This window comes from Pieris rapae, chromosome 21 (genome assembly GCF_905147795.1).
Source record: "Pieris rapae chromosome 21, ilPieRapa1.1, whole genome shotgun sequence".
NCBI lineage: Eukaryota > Metazoa > Arthropoda > Insecta > Lepidoptera > Pieridae > Pieris > Pieris rapae.
The window spans coordinates 7,420,600-7,440,381 of record NC_059529.1 but is presented as its reverse complement, the minus strand read 5'-3'; the positions used below and the strand labels follow the sequence as shown (position 1 = coordinate 7,440,381).

The following is a 19,782-nucleotide window of genomic DNA, read 5'->3' as shown; positions in this document are numbered from 1 at the left end:
GATTTATTATTATTTCTTTTTTATTTTAAACTCAAAATAACTAACCAACCAAGGTAACCAAATACATTTATGAACGTCAACAGAAAAGATTATAAATTTACATTTACTACCAGTTCGCAAGTCAAGGGCGTAGAGCAGGCAAGAACTGGCAAGGCTCCGCCTCTCTTAAAATTTCCATATAAGGAGTGGTTTATCTTCTGGAGGCTGGTTGATGCGCTTAAATTATTTCTGTTTCGAGTATTAAACTGGGGAAAGTCACCATTTGTTTTAAAATCGGTTATATTTGTTGTATTAAACAAGGCTTCAAGAATATATTGAGCAGAATTACTAAAATATTTTAGTAGTAAATAAAAAGATGTAAAAAATCTCTAGCTGAGGTAAAAGCTATTTTTTTTACTTTATATGAAACACCCAAATAAGGCATTTATAAATCTATAATTATTTTATCTAGATGTTTATTTAAACACCCTAGTTTACAAAAAAATGTAAAAACACAATAATACCGGCCCGAAGGACCTTCAACGGTATGTATCTATTCCAGGATTTCGTTTCTTCGATGAGGCCAGATTCGAGTCATCGGAATAACTATTTACTCTAAAATAATACTACTTTCTAGAATGTAGTGAGGAAGAGTAATAATGTGTTGTTTTCACACATTTTCTTTGAGTTGTCTACGTAAGGTTAGTAATTTAACAGCTGTTTTATAAGCTACCATCTGTAGTTACGTTTTTGGTAGAATAAATTTACCTTAAAGTCCTCACTATAAAGTTTGTGTTGTTTGTCCTTGTGCGCGTCATCCAACTCCCATTTATTTAAGGTCAGCTTGAAGGTCTCCAGGTTCGGACCTAAATTATTTTTTTAGAAAAGTCAATAATATAATATTGCTACCATACATTATAACAAATAATTAAATAAAATGAAAACGTTTTAAAAGTTAACTTTGAAAAAAAAATTGTTTAGCTAACATTATATGATAGATAATAATTTGTAAGAATTAAAAATTTTACCAAAAAGTTTGGCACCATCTATTCATTAAAGTTTCAAGTCTTTATCTCTCTTTTCATCACAGCTTAAATTCAATATAAAAGAAAGGGACGAAAGACCATATTTTTCTTTAAATGTGTAAAAGTTATGTTAATAAAAGACGTAGTAAACTGGTACAATATTTTGCTTGCAAGTTTAATTAGTAAATAATATAAGAAAGCTCACTATCGTGCGGCGAGGGCACGGGCTGCGAGCCCACGCAGGCGGTGACGAAGAAGGTGTTGAACCAGAGGTGGAAGAGCCTCTCCTTGCGCATCATCTTCTGCTTGGCGTATACGTCCAGGCGCACGTCGCCGCTCAGAGGCGTGCACGCGAGTGGACACACGCGCACGTAGCGCTCACCGCGTCGCGTCTCGTGACTGCCCAGGCACGTCTGGGGTATTGGGAATAAAATATGCACATACAGTGGCGCTACCACTATTTAGTCCTGGGCTTCAGATTTCTGTATCTATTTTGTGATTTTGTTTTCTTCTGTGCTTGAGACGGAACGTACATGGATTCGAACTAACGACCATAGTCAAGAGAATCCAGCAGTGTTTGCTTAGTTTCTGCAGCGTGCATGAGGTCGTAGGTTCGATCCCCCGGGCTGTGCGCCAATGGACTTTCTATGTATGAATGTTATATATTTATTTAACATTCGCACAAATTGTGATGGAAACATCCTCAGGAAACCTTGTCTTAGAACCAAAAATAAGACGGCATATGTCAGGCACAGGTGGCTGATCACCTACTTGTTTGACATTGACAAATAATCATGAAACAGATATAGACATCTGAGTCCCAGGCCTCATATTATGTAACTTCATTCATTTATCTTTATCCATCATATTTTATATTGAAATATTACTTTTATATGCATTTGTCTCACACACAAGTCTGCTACGATAATTTTTTACAAACCTGTGTCTAATGTCATCATGATTTTATATAAATCTATGAATTAAAAACATTAATAAAAATCCATTTAAATCAGTACCTTAAGTGACAACTTCGCCTGCGCAACAGTGATCTCCAAGGTACAGTGGGCAGCGGAGAGTGCAGGCGGCGGTGACATCACAACTTCTCGTATGTGCACCTTAGTGGCCGTATAGTGGAGGGACGAGCGAACCAGCGAGGCGAAGTACTCCACGTACCGCCTTTGAGAGGGTATCGTCACACCTGGAATGCAGAAAGAGCTGTTTTTAGAAATTTAATATATAGGTATTATAGTAATTTCAAAGAAAACTCTAAAGTCATGCCTCTATCACAGTTACAATATTATTATGGCCTCTTTATTTTTTATTTGCCAAGATGAATAATATATTTTAAACAATTAGCTATATCATATGATTAATTATTACATAATATGTGCATGCATTAAAAATAAAATATTACTATTTTATTTATTCTTAAATTTAAATTCCAATCATAATTAGTAATTTCAATGTATAATACGTTTTAAATAATAAATAAATGAAGAAAAAAAACATAAATAATTATGGACCCTCTATGAGTAAGGGATTCCTACATTACATTGTTACAATATATAAATAATTATTATATATTATTTATACATTCTAAAACAATGTTATAAGCCTAAGAACTATAAGAAAAAGTGTGTCATCACAAACTTTCTTTTCAGACACCTGTTAGAAAGATTTTGTTGTGAACAAAGATTTAATTGTATATGGGGCTGTCCATTAATCACGTGATGTTTTTTTAATATTTTTAACCCCATGGTGACGTTTAAGACAAAGGTTTCGGTTTTGAAATCATGCGTTTCACGAAAAAATAAGTACACGTGATATACTATATCCCTACCCCCCAACCCCAGGTAATTTTTCGTGATTACAACCTCACATGATAAATAGACAGATTAAATCTTTCCATAGACAATTGAGTATATACCTTTCTCGTCGTGAGTCCTCTTAGTGCCATAGAACTTCAACGCTTCATCTGCAGTCGCCTTCTGCCCGCTGTACAATAAGTAACAGCATACCATTGTTCCTGGAACATTTGACTTTACATTATATTTAAAAAAAAAGACGGGTTACACCCAAGAGTGCCGGCAGAAGTGAAAACTTGAATATGAACGTGCATTTTTGATATTTTGAAATGGTTAGAGAATTTTGCACGAATTGCTTTAATTATCAGGATAAAAGTACTATCATTTCTGTGATAAAATACTATATTTATTTATTGCGCTATCGTACACAAACACGACAATTTATATAACAGGACCTGGATGACCGAGCTTAGCTCGGTATTTTTTTTTATAAATCGTGTTTATTGGAAATTTTATTAAAGTACGAATAACATGCTAATAAAATTATGAAATATGAATATAATTATCGAATAATGATAATTATATTCATATTTAAGTTTTTATTTGACTGACATCTTTAAACGAGCAATTCTATGTTTAAGTTGGTAAAACACAAATTAAATGACATTTTCTAGAAACCCTCTGTATACTAAATTTCATGAAAATCGTTGGAGCCGATTCCGAGATTCCAATTTTATATATATATATATATACAAGAATTGCTCGTTTAAAGATATAAGATAAGATTAAATACGCGCCAGCTGTCTACTCTCCATCCGTCTTACGAATTTTCGAACAGGTTATTACATTCTGATGCGAGTTCAAAAAAAAGTGTACAACACCTCTAAAGAAGTTTTCACTTCAAAAAAAAACTTATAAAGTATTCAACTTAACAATAACAAATATTTAAGTAGTTTAACTATATATTGTTAGTTTAAAATTCCACATAGTAATTTATTATTATTCTCTACAATCATTAATGTGTTAAATTGATGAGACTAGCTACTCACGACACAGAGAAGTGTGAGGGGATGCACCTTCTTTTTAACCAAACACCCATACATTATTCCTACACCAGGTTTACGTTTCGTATAAACTTTTTGGATAAAAATTCTACGTCATGTAAATCTTTAGAATCCAAGAGGATACGCCCTAGTGATAATGAAAAACAAAAGACGCAAGGATGGTGTGATTCACTTGATCATGTGTAAAAAGAAACGACGATATCACGCCATGCTCACACCACCATACAGAGCACACACATGCAATAAAAAATAATAAATTCATCAGTCGCAGATCTGGGCTTCAGTTTTCTGTATCTGTTTCATGATTATTTAAATGAAATGAAATAAAATCGTTTATTTGGTATGATAGTGTACCAATATCAATATCATCAATTACAACCCTTTTTTAGGGTTTGGCCTCAGATTTCTGAATTTGTTTCATGATCATATTTAAATCTAATAGGCAAGTGGGTGATCAGCCTCCAGTGCCTGACACACGTCCTCGACTCTTTGGCTCTAAGAGATGTCGGTTTTCTCACGATGTTTTCCTTCACCGTTCGAGCAAATGTTAAATGCGCACATAGAAAGAAAGTCCATTGGTGCACAGCCGGGGATTGAACCTACGACCTCAGGTAGAAGAGTCACCAACTGAAGCATACACATGCAGCCCATTTCAATAATTCTCCACAAAAATGGGTAAATTGCGTAATAGAACCCTTTCCGCACCTTTCCTTTAAACCACACACAAAGGCCTAACAAATTTACGGCTAACACAAGGGAATATAGAACTTACTGCATCAACATAAAGTCTCTTTCTTTAACACGGCCGATAACGATCGGTTATTGGGGCTATTTCGGGATGAATATTTAAAATCACAAAAGAATACGATACTTATACAGCAAGTCTTTTGTTGGATGGTTTTGCTACTTTGTGTAAGATCCTGTTTGTGATTAAATCGGTGTCAGTCAAAACTATGCTCGATTTTGACTCTCAAAGTCAAATCATTTATTTATTACTCTTAGGCCTTTTGAAAAATATTTATGGCTAGTTGTCTCTTCCAAAAGATAGTTTCATATGGAGAAGAATGGATATGAATCTCCATACTTACCCTTATAGAATAGTTTTAATATCATTGCAACTTTGGAACTTTGGATCTTTTATTAAAGGGTATCGTTTATGTAAGGAATCGAACCGGTATATTATATGTTTTGAACAAAGAAAAATTTATATGTCGATCCAGATTCTGCCTATAACGCGTTAGATCCGGACCGCGTTATAAAAGTATTCTAGTAAAACCGTTGTTTTGAACAATTCAAAAAGTCATTTAGTTTAATTTAAGAACAACACAATTGAAACAGATGCAAAGGTACGCAAAACTAATTATAAATACACAATACTAAACTAATTATAAATATACAGAAATATAACATGATATATCTCCGCGTTATACCGGTGAAATACTGCCCTATATGGTCGACCGAAATCGCGCTATATGGGGCATTACTGTATACCATATTATTAATACTATATAACAGTATAAATAATTTCTACATAGTACGCTCAAATTCAATCACTTTCCCCTTGAACACGTATTTCCCGTATGTCTTAAACGGGTCTTATATACGTATGTTATTATATGTATTGAGTATAGTAACACGTGTAGTTAAGATCAATCTTAGACATCGAAGGTCGTATGATAATGTAAGTTCACATTGACTCACAATTAAAAATCTTAAGTCGGTTTAAAACAATTTTAATGATATAAATAAATAGATAGAGACTTCAACTTTATTCAAAACTTGGAGAGTTAGTATTGTCTTTGATTAACATAACTTTTACACATTAAGGGTCTGTTTCACAATGTCCGGATAAGTTCCAAATAAGCTATTTATTACTCATTGGTAGGATAAACAGTATTTTTGCGTTTCACGACTGTCAGATAGCGCTATTCGTCATGAAACGCGAAGTATCTTATTCGGAATTTTTATCTTTCGAATAATTTATGTACTACATATGGTACTTTAGCCATACATTGTGAAACAGGCCCTTAAAGAAAACACTTTTTCAACGGATAGAAGATATGTATTATAAATTTATAATTGTTTTAACTTAGATACTTTGCCTATCTTTTCTTTCAACAGGAGCAAGTTTTAATTACACAGAATTCCATAGCGTGTTCAAACGCACAACTTAAATAATAAGAAAGGCATTGCTCAAAGATAGCCGTCTCAAGGGTGAGAGTAAAAAAAAAATAAAGCGTGGTCTACCGCTTGATGGTAACCATGGTAACGAACTTCGTTAGTCCCTTGCTAAAACTAAGCAATACACACCTGTCCTGCCTTTTCCTGCTTTACAATGCACTGCCGCCACATTTCTGGTGTCGGCACTGAGCCACGAATGAACCGACTCGCAGAACGGCTGGATCAGCTCGATATTCGGCGGCGTGTGGTCTTCAAAAGCGTATATTTCCACCTGGAATTTAACATAATAATTAATTAAAACCAATGCGCCCAACTCCGTCGACGTTTATGTCTTCATCGAAGAGAATGCATAAATATTAGAAATAACAGGAGAATAAATAAATACGTTTCCACAAATCATAATACATATATAAAATTAGGTAATTTGAAATTAAACTTCTCCGAAATGGCACGGCCATGCATGCATTTCGGTTAGGTCTGCGAATTGGACAAAATCTATTTTTCATCCCCTATATGTATATTCATTTTTATATTTACCATTTATTTTGGTTTAATTTTTTTATGATTAATTTTCAAACTAAACTTAAAACTTTGACTTAAACTCTGACGTTTAAATATAGAGAAAAATTCACTCTCATAAATAAGTCTCTAATAATGTTCAAAAATTTATCTAATCCGAAATTTGAGTTGATCGATTATCAAACATATTTCCCCCTTAACCACGCTCCCGACATAAAACCAGCCAATGCGCAAAGGCAATCTACTGCGGTATCGTGTGAATGTGGTTAGCACGTTCCCAGAAATTGGCTTTTGAATTCTGCATCGAAGTCTGCGGTCTACTGAGGGTATTGTGTAACAGGACGCAATGACACAATGGTGGGGGTTTTAAATATATGGGCTTTTAAGCCTTTTTAAACACTAAATTTCTATAATAACGTTAAAACTTGCCCCAATGATGTATTTATGAACCTATTCAATTCTCAAAACACTGTCAACGCAGCTTTCTGTGACCTGGCAATGTAAGATTCCGGCCAGTGCTTATACGAGTACTTTATATAAAAAACGTTTATATACAAGTATGAAATAATAATACAACTCAAGAAATTAATGTTTATGTATAAAAGAAAAACCATTGTATTTATTTGTAGATATTTTTCGGTTGTTTATATAACTTTGTAAATCAATAAAAAAATGTTTTATTAAATTGTTATATAGAGTTTGAGTCTATGAGAAATCTTTGGAGTTGAATTAGGAACTAAATAATTTTTTTTTTAACTTTCGCTCTTTCTTGAAGAACCCTAAGTCGAATTGGTTCGGAAATACTTCAGTGGGCAGCTGGTTCCACATAGTGGTGGTGCGCAGCAAAAACTGCACAGTTGTGGAACGACGGATGCCGAGGTGATACATGTGGACTTTCGTATGCCATGATGTCCGCTGACGAAACTCAGCTGTTGGTATTAATCCGAACAACTGTTCTGAGCCCTCGCCTTATTAAATGCGGTAGAAGATGCAGAGAGAACTGAAAGAGTTGCTTATGTTGACAAGAGAAAACTTGAGTATTTAAGACATGTCTCGTACGTATCACCAAAAAAATTCAGCTCCTACTAATCATATAAGGCAAGTGGAAGATGGAGGGAGACCTGGCCGCAGCGCGTCTTGGTTGAAAAACTTTAGTTAAGTATGTCAAGGAAAAGGCATACAGCAATTACGTATTCAATTAATTAAGCATTCAAGAATGAGATCAATCTATTTTTGGATACAATTTAAATATAGTTTTATGAAACGTGCAAAATTTCACGTCCATTTCCACTTTTAATTTATTTTAACAATGTAAATTGTGTTCGCATTTCTTAATACGAAATAATAAATAATTTAACCTTCTATTAGTCATCGTCATACAAGTTAGTTAATTTGTATTTTTAGGACTACTAGCGCCACCTGTTAAGTTCTATTTATCGTCATCTGAATAAAACAAAGTCGTGTTAGGTACTTAGATAACTCAAGATCGGCTGGACCGGGATTTTGTCCTTTTTGGATTTTTGGATTCTTTTCCGCTCCGAAAAGCTGAATAAGTAATAAAATATCGGATAAGTTGTCGAATTCGAATGCAAACAGCATTTGGTGCCATCTGTTGAAAAAACCTACGTATGATTTTACATCGAAATCGTTTCAGGTCAAAAAAATCCATCTAAAGGTGAATGAGGAGATGCATAACCAGGCTTTGATCTTGATCGAAGACATGTGTTACCTCATCAAAACATATTGTATATCAGAAAGTGATTTAACATACATAACAATATTGTCGCGAGAGAAGCGGCTTATGTGTAAAACTGCCATTCTTCGCAATGGCGAGCAATAAAACACTTCTGTTCTTCCAAATTTGTATTAATGTTATTTCCTTAATGAAAATCTAAATTAAAATTTAAAGTTTGACTAAAGCCAATATTATCGTGAAAATATGACGGAAAATCCAATAAAAAATTTCAAATCTTCGAACCATGACCACTTAACGCAATCCGTGGGCGTGATCCCATAAAACGCTCACAAATGTCACGGTCGTGTCACGGTGGGCGTACGAGAGTTTGTACACAAAATTAAGCCTGAAGCCGTCGACTTTACAAACGAGAAATAGTAGGGACCTATGTCTTATTATTTTGTAACCAACACACAAATACACAGTTTTCACAATATTATGTATAGAAATAATAATTAAAAATTGATAAAAGAAAATTTAAACAAATTTAAAAAGTTTGGTTGGTCCCCGTGACAGTAACCTTTAATACTGGCAGTATTTCCTTCTCTGTATTTTACTGTACATTATTTTTTGTCCTTCAATGTTTTTCAACATGGAGCCCACGGCCCACAACGGGTTATTTGATTAAAGGCTAATTGAAGATATTAAAATTAATTAGATTTTAAATTTCAGTTTTTCTTTCAGAGACTCACCTGATTTAATTTAATTTACTTAAGTACTATGATTCCTTAACAACTACCTACTGATTTCTTCCAAAAACCTACAATTTTAGTAACTTCAGTGCTTATGTTACAGAAGAATTTTTGGAAGGCTAAGGAGGGGGCATGGGACAAAAAAGGTTGGGAAACACCGCTTTAAACTGTCCCACATCTTTTAAGCATCTGTTTAGGTGATTTTAGTTATAATAACACCTAAATGGAGCTTTGTAATCTAACGTTTTGTATGATTAATCGTTAATAGTTTCAACATAATCATTAATATCTACAATTTATTGAAACAAGCTGCCCCCGCGAACTTCGTTTGGATTATAATGACTTTTTACTTAGCCAACCTCTTTAGTAGCAATCTACTAGCAAACATTTTTCTATGCTATCCTATAGACTGTTCGTTTCTCAATAAAAAACAAAAAATAAATAAAACTAACGCAACCATTTTTAATATTCTTCATAAAAACTATCCTGAGTTCTGAGCATAAATAAAAAATACTCGAATCTCTCTAGCCGTCATCGAGTTTTGAGTTCAGCTATTTTGCGATTCATTTGTATTTATATAGTAGATATACTAATAACAGTCAATCCCGCTAAATATGTATAAAATCTGCTGTCCCAGCAAATTATTTTTCCAAATTAAGAGTTTACCAATGCTCATTATGTTGTTCATCTACCTACTCAAAAAAAATCTACTAGTTTTAATCCACCCAAAAAAAAAAATTATCTATTTCTTACAGTAGTAGTTTCAGTAACAATTATTTTTATTTATTTACACTCTTACACACAAAACTTTCAAGACTTCTTTACTTTTAATTTTTTACAATTATTATTATTACAATAGTATTTTTGCGTCTAACGCGAAAACCAACTGTTGTGGTCTCTGGCAGAATGACCAACGCTGTAGAACACGTCTGCTCCACAGAATGATGCTGAGCCTCGGCCAGTTACAATACACACACACATTACACACTTAAATGTACCTGATTCCCTTTTTTCTCTCCAAATGTTTTAATTATTTTTTTGTGTGTTCCTTTGCGTGTATTTATTAGATTAGTAGTGTAAATTAAGGGTTATAAGAGTATTATTCTCAAACCGTACAAACATATAAAAATCAGTTAAGCCGTTTTGGAAGGGTTGGCTTACAAACTGTGACAGTAAATTTTATTTATGGATGATATAATTCCTTCCGAATATTTTCAATAATTTTGCAATATAATATAATTATTCGAGGCATAATCTTACAAGCATACCTAACATAATTGGTGATTAAAATGAGTTTTAAAGACGAAGAGTTATGGTCAAATTCGCGTCAGTTCTGCGCCCTTATTTTGATAACCAACAGTATTGTAAAGAAATATTTTTTTTATTGCAATATTAGGTTTTGATTTAACAGTGTAAAACCGTACATACCGCAACTCACCGCAGAGAGGCCGCTTACACGAAGCCATAAAAAAATCCCTCTAAAAAAACTCGAATACCGAACACAAGGATTCAAAACCTTTTACCTGAGCGAACCCAAACGGGACAAAACCGGAAGAGCCTCCCACGAACCAAATAGTACCAGTTCTATTAAACTACTCTAAACCCTTTAATATTTATGAACAATTTAATTACTCCATGAGAACTCTATGACAAGGTCATTTCTGATGTTTGTCAAGACAAGAGTTTGGAAATGACACAATTTATGGCTTTGTACGAATAAATTGTGCCAGAATCCGTCTTGTATTCAAATTTATAAAGAAAATCAGTGACGCTAAAAACTTTTTAGGTTTGGGCCTCAGACTTCTGTATCTGTATTAACACATTTAAATCAAATAGCATCTTAACGTATCACGATCAGACGTATCTAGTATTTGTATCATAAATATGGACGCTCATTTTGTCCATGCGTATTTTTAAGGCGTACCTTGATTGTAGATACACACGAAAAATGTACATACTATATTGTGTAGTAATTTCTGTAAGATTTTGATGTATGTGGCAACATAAATACAGGACACTAAAACAGAAGAAAATAGACGTCACTCATATGTATTTTCTTCCTTGAGTGTTTCTATAATGGCGCTTCTAAACGGGCCATGTTTTTCTGCAATTGATGGCTGCACTATTGGCAATTAATTGTCCGGCCATCACAAAAATGTTTTAATGCAGATGATGGCCGAGCAATCTATGGCCGGGCCATGTGTTGCAATATGTCAGCAATAGTATGGCCCATGATGCAGACTCCTAAACGGGCCACACATACCGGCAACAATGGCTGATGAAATCACACTTGTCGCAGCAGCTTATATTAATTTTAAAAGAACAGAAAAAGAAGAGATTGAGGATTCGACCTTATTTAAATAGGCGTGAAACTGTAGACAATTTGAGTCTAGCAGTAATAAGCCTTGATAATAAATTATTCAAGAACTTGGCTAGAATTTCAAAAGGCGACTTTGACTTTCTCTTAAACAAAATTGGACCAAAAATAAAAAGAAATGATATAAACATGAGAACAGCAATACCTGTTTCATCGCCATCACGAGATTTGCGATAACTCTACGGTTTTTGGCAACAGGAGATTCATTTAAAAGTTTTATGTACCTGTTCCGAGTGTTAGATTTCAACTTTTATACAAGAGGTGTGTACAGCTATTATAGAAGGATTAAAATAATACATCAAGGTAAGTTAACATAGGTTTATTAAATATGTTACGCATAGGTAGTAACTATTATGTACTTTTTAAATTAAATAATAATAGGTATCTAGTAGCAGCATATTCGTTTTTATTTTCGCCAGCATCGCGTATAATATTTTGAGCCTTTTAGTACGTGGTTTTGGAGTAGTATCGACGGCTTCCAAAGTGTCGGTTGTTTCTGATTCTACGACTTCACGTGGGTCAGCACTGATGTCAGTATGTAGCTTCAGTCGCCTGTGAATGCATAAAATTTTTAGTATATCTTTAAGCCTTTCAGATGCCGTCAGGAGTAACAGAATGGAAACAAGTTGCAAAAGATTTCGAGGGAAGAAGTTCAATTTATCAATCGATATGATACATACGTAATACAGAGATATGTACATTTATAATGACTAAAATATTTTATTAAAGATACTTACGTTAGAAGTTTTCATTTTCACTATGTAATCCTATATTCGTGGTATTTTGAGTAAAGAGAAACGATATCGCATCTTAAGCAAACCACTTTACTGTTTTACCGCCAGCACTACCACTTTTCTTCTTTTTCTCCTCATTATTTGCGTAAGTTCTTAGGCTTCTGAATTTTTTGTAAGCCTAGTTACTTGTTATGCCAAACTTTTCAGCGATTTCATTCCATGCATCTTTTTTAGAATTTCTATCTTTGTATGAGCCGGTTTTTATATCCCACAACTCGGGGTGCAAATGTATTTCTTCAGTAAAATCAGTAATTGTCTTGTTAGACCAGTAACCATTTTAACGTAGTTGTCAAAATGCAGCTGATCGCAAAACACAGAATATAGCAACAGGCACACTTCACTCATAGCAAACTTCATGTCGCGTAGAAAAGGATACACTATGCCATAACAAAGAGAGTGACTGAAACAACAATAGAACTGGCTGTGCAATATTGCAGTTGAATTCGATAGCCTAGCGATCGTTCGGCAACCCATCGGGGCCATATCGGCCATAAGTGGCTACACAAAACATGTTTGGCTATATGGCCGGGACATTACTGCAACATTGCATAGTGTGGCTGACATTGTTTGCAATGTTGCCGGGCCATGTGTTGCAGCCATCAATTGCAGCAAAACATGGCCCGTTTAGAAGCGCCATAAGAATATAAATTAACTACAGTTGTTTCTGAATAATTAACCAATTAACAAAGATAAAAATGGGTTGTGACTTATAACAAGATAGAACATCCCATAGATGGTCTCAGAAAAGCAAAAAAAATGCACACGGCGGGGCAAACCCGGCACCAAAAGAGACAGGTATCTGAGACTCAACCTTATAACGCGGAACCATTACCGGGTTAAAAGAAATTTTCTTAACAATTCAAAATCTAGAAACACGAATTAGGTTATTCAGTTTAATTTTCTAAACACAAAATTGCATAGGTACTAAAGGTACTACAGAAATATAACTTTAGAAAAGAGCATAAAAATTCTTAAAAGGCCGGCAACGCACTCGCGAGCCCTTCTAGCATCGTGTGTCCATGGGCGGCGGTATCACTTAACATCAGGTGAGCCTCCTGCCCGTTTGCCCCCTGTTCTATAAAAAAGAGAATTCCGCATTAAGGTCTGGCCTAAGATTTTTAGTCGTCATCACTACCAATATACCTCTTACAATATACAATAATGATTACAAAATTACACTTTTCAATAGCCATCCCCATCAGTTTGGATTATTCAAATGCAGTGAAATTAATTGCAGTATCTGCAATTAATATTTATGGACCGCAACGCATTTATATTTTTATAATTAAATTATTATAAAAATATAAATGAATATAACTTATTAATGTCTAGACTATAGTTGGACTTTAATCAAATTAACGACATTAATATTTATAATCAAGATTAAAAACTGACTAGAACAAATAAGTTAAATCAAATAGCTATTGAAATAAAAAACTTATTTTCTTTCAATGGAAAACTTTATCATCGCGTCGTCCGAATAGTTTTTCTCTATAAGAATCTGCTCACTTCTCTTCTAATTTGTATAAAATATATCAGTGGCTGGAGGTTGTAGCAACCTCTTTAGGTCCTGGCCTCAGATTTCTGAATCTGTTTCATGATCATTTTTAAATCTAATAGGCAAGTAGGTGATCAGCCTCCAGTACCTAACACGCGTCGTCGACTTTTTGGGTGTAAGACATATCGGTTTCCTCAAGATGTTTTCCTTCACCGTTCGAGCAAATGTTAAATGCATAGAAAGAAAGTCCATTGGCCCGGGATCGAACCTACTACCTCAGATATGAGAGTCGCACGCAGAAGCCACTAGGCCAACACTGCTCTTGTGTTATACCTAATTTGTATATTAATTGATAAAACACATTTTTTTCAAATTTTTGTTTGTTTTTTTTGCAATTAAAAATACATAAACCCTATATTACTATACATACATATTGTATGGAATGCGTTAGAACTGTAAAAAAAATGTTTTCGATTAGTCAAGCTTTTTACAACCGTAACTTTTAGTTACTCGTAATGTTTACTAGATACTCAGCGCCCTCCGATTTCGGCCTCTCAAAAATAACGGAAAGCACAAAGCTAATGCACCGGAGCACTGAAGGCACTCAGACAATACTTCACAGGTGGATAACCCTCACTCAACCTGTAAAAATCGTTTCAAGGTCCAATTTTCACCCTTCTACCTTGTTCGGCGTTTTGACAGTTCCCTTTTGTTTAAATTCAAAAATGGAATTTTTTAGAAGCCTCTTCAACTTCAACAGCGCAGACTAAAAGATTGTACAGTGTTGGGTACCATAATTTTATTTAAAAAAACCTGTGGTACTCGGGGACTGCCGCGGTAAAGATATTGCATAACATTTTTCATCAACTAATCATTATTTTTTTTATTAATGCAGTATTTTTTTTCTTTGCTATTAAATCAATATATCACTCTACCAGACTCAGACTAACACACATAAGCAGACCGTCTCACTCTAACGCGTATTGGTCGCACCAATATTACGTCGTCGTGTGTTAGGTTTATTAAACTGATACGGCGTTACGGAATTTCTTGATTCAGTCGCCTGATTGCGCCAAAACAAAGTGCGCGGAGTCAGCTAGTTTCAAATACAATTTTACACTCAGTCAACGAACAGAACGATCAACAATTTTACAGTTAGGGCGTTTTAATACTATCTTATCCGAACACGGAGCGAATTAAAAGTCAAAGTCAAATCGTTTATTTGCTAGAATAGTCTTACAATTAGTTACATAAATTACAAAAATCCGCCACATATGAATAGGCATGCAAATGTCATCTTATATTTTATTTATTTATTTATTTGATCTATTGAATAACAAGACTAGTTATTAAATCTTACATTTAGAAAAATGTATTTTTCTAAAATACGCACATAGAAAGAAAGTCTATTGGTACATAGCCGGGAAATTTAAGGTAAAAATTTTTTTTTTCATACAATGTGAAACTAGTCGGAACATAACTATGTTGCTATAATCACACGCTTTAATCATTCAACTGTCACCTACGTAAGGCTTCCGAAGGCAAATAATGGCTGTATTATAGGAAGATTCCGTCCAATTATTAGTTCATTACCGCTGCGGTAATAGGTTTTCGGTACGATGTCTTTTAAAAATGAGTAATGTGAATAAATTTATATTCAATTTCCTAATGTACAAATTGAGTAACTCAAATACAAGTTAGCAAATTATTGCCGCCATGACTAGAACATTTGACAATCGGTCAACCAAAAAATCTTGAAATTTGACACATAGTCGGTTAAATCTGTGTATATACTGAGTTACTTTTTCTTGATTAGGCATAACATCCAAAAAATAATTATATTACAATATATGAATCTGACTTGGCAGGAAAACAAATGAATCAATAAAAATACTGGCTGACTCGAAAAAAGTTGTTTCGGCCATATTAACAAAAAAAATTATATCTACTGATTTTGCATTCTACGAATATTGCTAAAAGTAAGTCATTAAAGACACACAAAAAATGGTGTGCTTCACTAAAAGATTTTTTATACGGGATTTTTTGTAATCACAAATGGGATGTTTTACAGAAAATAACAGGTCAAGGTCAACACATGACTAGAGCAAGTCGTGAGAAATGGACAACTTTAACGACTAAATGGAAGCTCCGAGATGGAGAAACAGAGGTAGCCATGTCACGTGATGAAGGGATCATCTGACGGGGCTGTGTAGACTTGACTGGTTGGCCAGAATATATAAATAATTGAGGAGTGGTCTACGTGCCCCAGGATAGTAATATTGTATAGTGTTTTATATAATCCTATAGTATTCAGAGAAATCTTTGGGCCTCACTGCCCATATAAAAAAATACGACCGTTAGATACGAAAAAATCATTGGTTAAGCACTTCTCAGGAGATCAGATGAAATCAAGAGGATTTTACAAATAAACGTTCGGGCCTTTTTAAAAATTTCTTTTTTAGTTCACATCCATGAGGAAACCGGTCCGATGCGAAACTTTCCAATGAGATTAGCATCTCAATGACAATGGACTTTGTATCTAGCAATTATAATATAAACGATAACGATTGATTAACTCGACCCACACTTGTTACAATGATTTCATGAAGATTTCATTTCCATTCAAAGATGCTATGTTTAAAAGTGCAATATTATGTGCAAGTATGTAACAAGGTTTCAGTAATCATTATTTATTAATCTACTAGCTGACCTGGCAAAAGAGAGATGACTCTAAAAAGTTTTTATAAATAATAAAATAAATTTAAATATCCGTGGTTTCATTTGATGAATTAGTTAGTCATGGTTGCCTGCCGAGAGGAAGGGATTGGAACTCAGCGCGAAGCAGGGAGGGAGTATCGCTTGTAGCGGTCCGTGTATGGCGGTTCCAGCAGATCGAAGCAGTCGACCGCATGGCGAAACTCGACCGCAGAGCGATTGCTCGGACCTCTCAGAAACTGCTCGGGAGGTCCGTGTATTGCAGATATGAATTTAGTATGGAAACTCTAGAGCAGTAGGTCACGGCAGCAGCATGCGGTCCGTCTATAGAGTCTAGAAGTCTCCAGTGTTAGCTTCCCCATTGCAATCTCAATCTTTTTACTTACGTTGATTTGGTAAATTAATTGTGATACCTACAAGCCTACCTACTACATTGTATCAGTGTTTTTAACCTGTTCGGTTGGGGGACCATCACCTCATTACTATTTATAATTTATTATTGTGTACAACAGAAATGTAACTCACAAAAACCAGTTAAGCTACAATCCTGCATCATTTTAAACTGCATTATCATTATTTTTTATATTTACGTCTGGCTTTGACAGAGTAGTAACACATAAATAATTTGTTCTTTAAATTAGTTCTCCCGTTTTGTGATATGTTGTTTGGCGATACAACTCTTGCGCACTTAGCCTCAGATTATTATATATGTTTTTTTCAAATAGGTAGACTTATCTTCTGTACCTGACACAGTCATCTATTTATTTTGAGCTCATCAATTGTCTCTTTACACACAGACTAACTTAGTAATTTAGGCATCACCAAAAGGGTCTTGGCCCAGATAGCGTTCGCTTCTTGCATCATGATTATCTCATAGACAAGTGGGTGATCAGCAGTGGCCTTCTGTCTGACACATCTCGATTGATTTAAGACAAGCCGGTTTCCTCACGATGTTTTCCTTCACTGAGCGTTAAATGCACACAGACAGAAAAGCCAATAGTTGTTCAAGCGGGGTTAGATTCTACGACCTCAGGGTCGCACGAAGACAACACTGCTCAATTATGATGTAAATAAAGTTGTATTATTTTAAGGTTCTAAACTTTATAAGGCTTGGGATTCGGGAGTCTTACAACCCAAAACGTCTAAGGTTTTGTTTCACAATGACCGGATAAGTTATAAGCTATTTATTACTTATTGGTAGGATAAACTATTGTTTGTTGCGTTTCACGACTGTCAGATAGCGCTAATCGTCATGAAACGCGAAGTTTCTTATTAGGAACTTTTACCTTCCAAATAATTTATGTGTTGCATAGCAATTTGGTACTTTATTCATACATTGTGAAAGCCCCTAACTCAATAAAATAAATGTGCAAGTATACTTTATACTTAGAAAAATCGGGCCCTCAAACGGCCTGCAGTTGGTTTAGAATCGCCAAGCTAGTAAAACGTTGTAATTAGAACAGTATATAATACCAAGTAAAACGCTCATAGTACGCGGAAACATCCTTATTCAGCTGCGGTGAGCAAGATAGCGGTCACGCGTCAAGTAAATGGTATAATAATCGCAAATCGAACTCTAAACGCTTGCGGTTTACGGCAAATTTAATTAATATTATATTATTATTATATTTTATATTATTATTATATTATTATTATATTATTATATACTTTGTGCATTGAAAGTCTCTTAAACACTCATATATTCGAAAAATCATTTTTAAATGTATTCTGTAAGCAGTGAAATGATACCTTTATTAATATCCTTATTAATAAATTTGGTTAGATTAAAGTTAGTAAAAGGAGTATTAGCCTAGTAACTACAGCGTGCGACTCTCATCTGTGAAGGTTCGATCCCCGGCCATGCACCGATTAATCCAACTATGAAATAAATCTGATAAAAAAACAGATACAAACTGAGGCCAAACCCCGTTTAGGTTTGTAGCGTAATTATTATTAAATAACAAAGCCTGGCTCAGTGAAGAGACCATTTAAAAGAGCACTCATAACTTTAAACTAATATACCGTATTTTACTTGCATTACCTGAGTATATGAGCAAACAAACAAATCTTATACGATCACAATCACGTGTTTCGTGTAACTAAGTCAATAAGAATTATTTTTCTTTTCTTCAAGGACTTCTAGTCATCAGAAGCACGATAAAAAATACGAGGGTATTTAGGAAATACAATTCTTCATATTGAGGGTAGAAACCTGCTGCTAAGTTTGATCACCACATGACATGCACAGATCCCCGTTACTAAATGCTGTCTCCGATACTATCGACATTTGTATGTTCGCAGAGTGAATTCACAGTAGCGATATTGTGCAAATTATGTGTCTGATTTTTATGAACATTATTATATTTTTATTAAACGTTTCTCCACATTGTCGTATTGGCATAGGCTGTAATGATAATGTGTGTAAATAAATAAATAAATCATCAAACGTCGAGGCAGAATACGAAAAACCACCCGTATCGCCTCGACGTTCGTCGTTTCACAAGTTTTTTCCGCTCACCACAACTATGTGGAACCAGCTACCCACTGAAGTGTTTCCGAACCCATTCGTCTCAGGGTAGGTACTTCAAGAAAAGAGCGTACCAATTCTTAGTCTCCATGGGAACTATCACTTATCATCTGATGAGCATCCTGCACAGTAATCTCCTCTTTTAATTTATTAAATAAAAAATATAATACGGTTTAAATAAAGTTTCATTATTAAGATAGCTAGACTAGCTCGGAATAGTGCTTCTCAGTTTGCCCGATAAGCGGCAATCTGCAATCACCCTAAGCGTCGACTGATATGCTATCAGCGTTATCATAAGGAAGGGCACTCAGGGCGACCGTTTGTCTACACTTTCACATTGGCTAGACTGGTCAATATAAAAAAATAAACGGCTGGAATTGAATATATATGAACGCTATGTATCCACGAAGGTTGATCACCAATAATACTATTTACTATATAGGTAACTTTTACATACAACAAATAAGTAACTTTTACATACTTCTTTACTTACACTATAAATTTTTACTTATATTATTTTTTTCTACTATTAATAATATTAAGTACATTATTATTATTTTTTCGCGTCTGAGGGAAATAAACTAACTGTTGTGGTCTCTGGCAGAATGACCAGCGCTGTGGAATACGTCTGCTCCACAGAATGATGCTGAGCCAAGGCCAGTTACAATACACACACACATTACACACTTAAATGTACCTTTTCCTTTTTTTTTCCATATTTTGTCATTATTTTTTGTATCTGTGTGTGTGTTTAGTAATCAATATTATGTCTACGTCTATGTTTAATAAAGACAAATTATCAAAGACAGATATAGAAGTCATGGCTAATATTGCAACTGTAGACTGGATTTCAAATGAACAGAATTTAAGA

General features: G+C 34.4%; 1 protein-coding gene and 1 long non-coding RNA gene across 4 annotated transcripts in view; one reads left to right on the top strand and one right to left on the bottom strand.

Annotated features, from left to right (window-relative positions):
- Nucleotides 1-19,782, bottom strand: part of LOC110993954 (phosphatidylinositol 3,4,5-trisphosphate 3-phosphatase and dual-specificity protein phosphatase PTEN) — a 54,416-nt gene that overhangs the window by 8,930 nt on the left and 25,704 nt on the right. For all 3 annotated transcript variants that reach the window (XM_022260393.2, XM_022260394.2, XM_022260395.2), the window contains exons 3-7: nucleotides 6,184-6,325; nucleotides 2,932-3,030; nucleotides 2,021-2,202; nucleotides 1,210-1,417; nucleotides 748-845 (exon numbers count right to left, since the gene is read on the bottom strand). In XM_022260393.2, the coding sequence (XP_022116085.2) occupies nucleotides 748-845; nucleotides 1,210-1,417; nucleotides 2,021-2,202; nucleotides 2,932-3,030; nucleotides 6,184-6,325 (729 nt within the window). The remainder of the gene's footprint in view (nucleotides 1-747; nucleotides 846-1,209; nucleotides 1,418-2,020; nucleotides 2,203-2,931; nucleotides 3,031-6,183; nucleotides 6,326-19,782) is intronic.
- Nucleotides 11,509-12,121, top strand: LOC123690114. The gene is made up of 2 exons (XR_006750920.1): nucleotides 11,509-11,680; nucleotides 11,973-12,121. It is a non-coding gene; the product is annotated as an uncharacterized LOC123690114 (long non-coding RNA).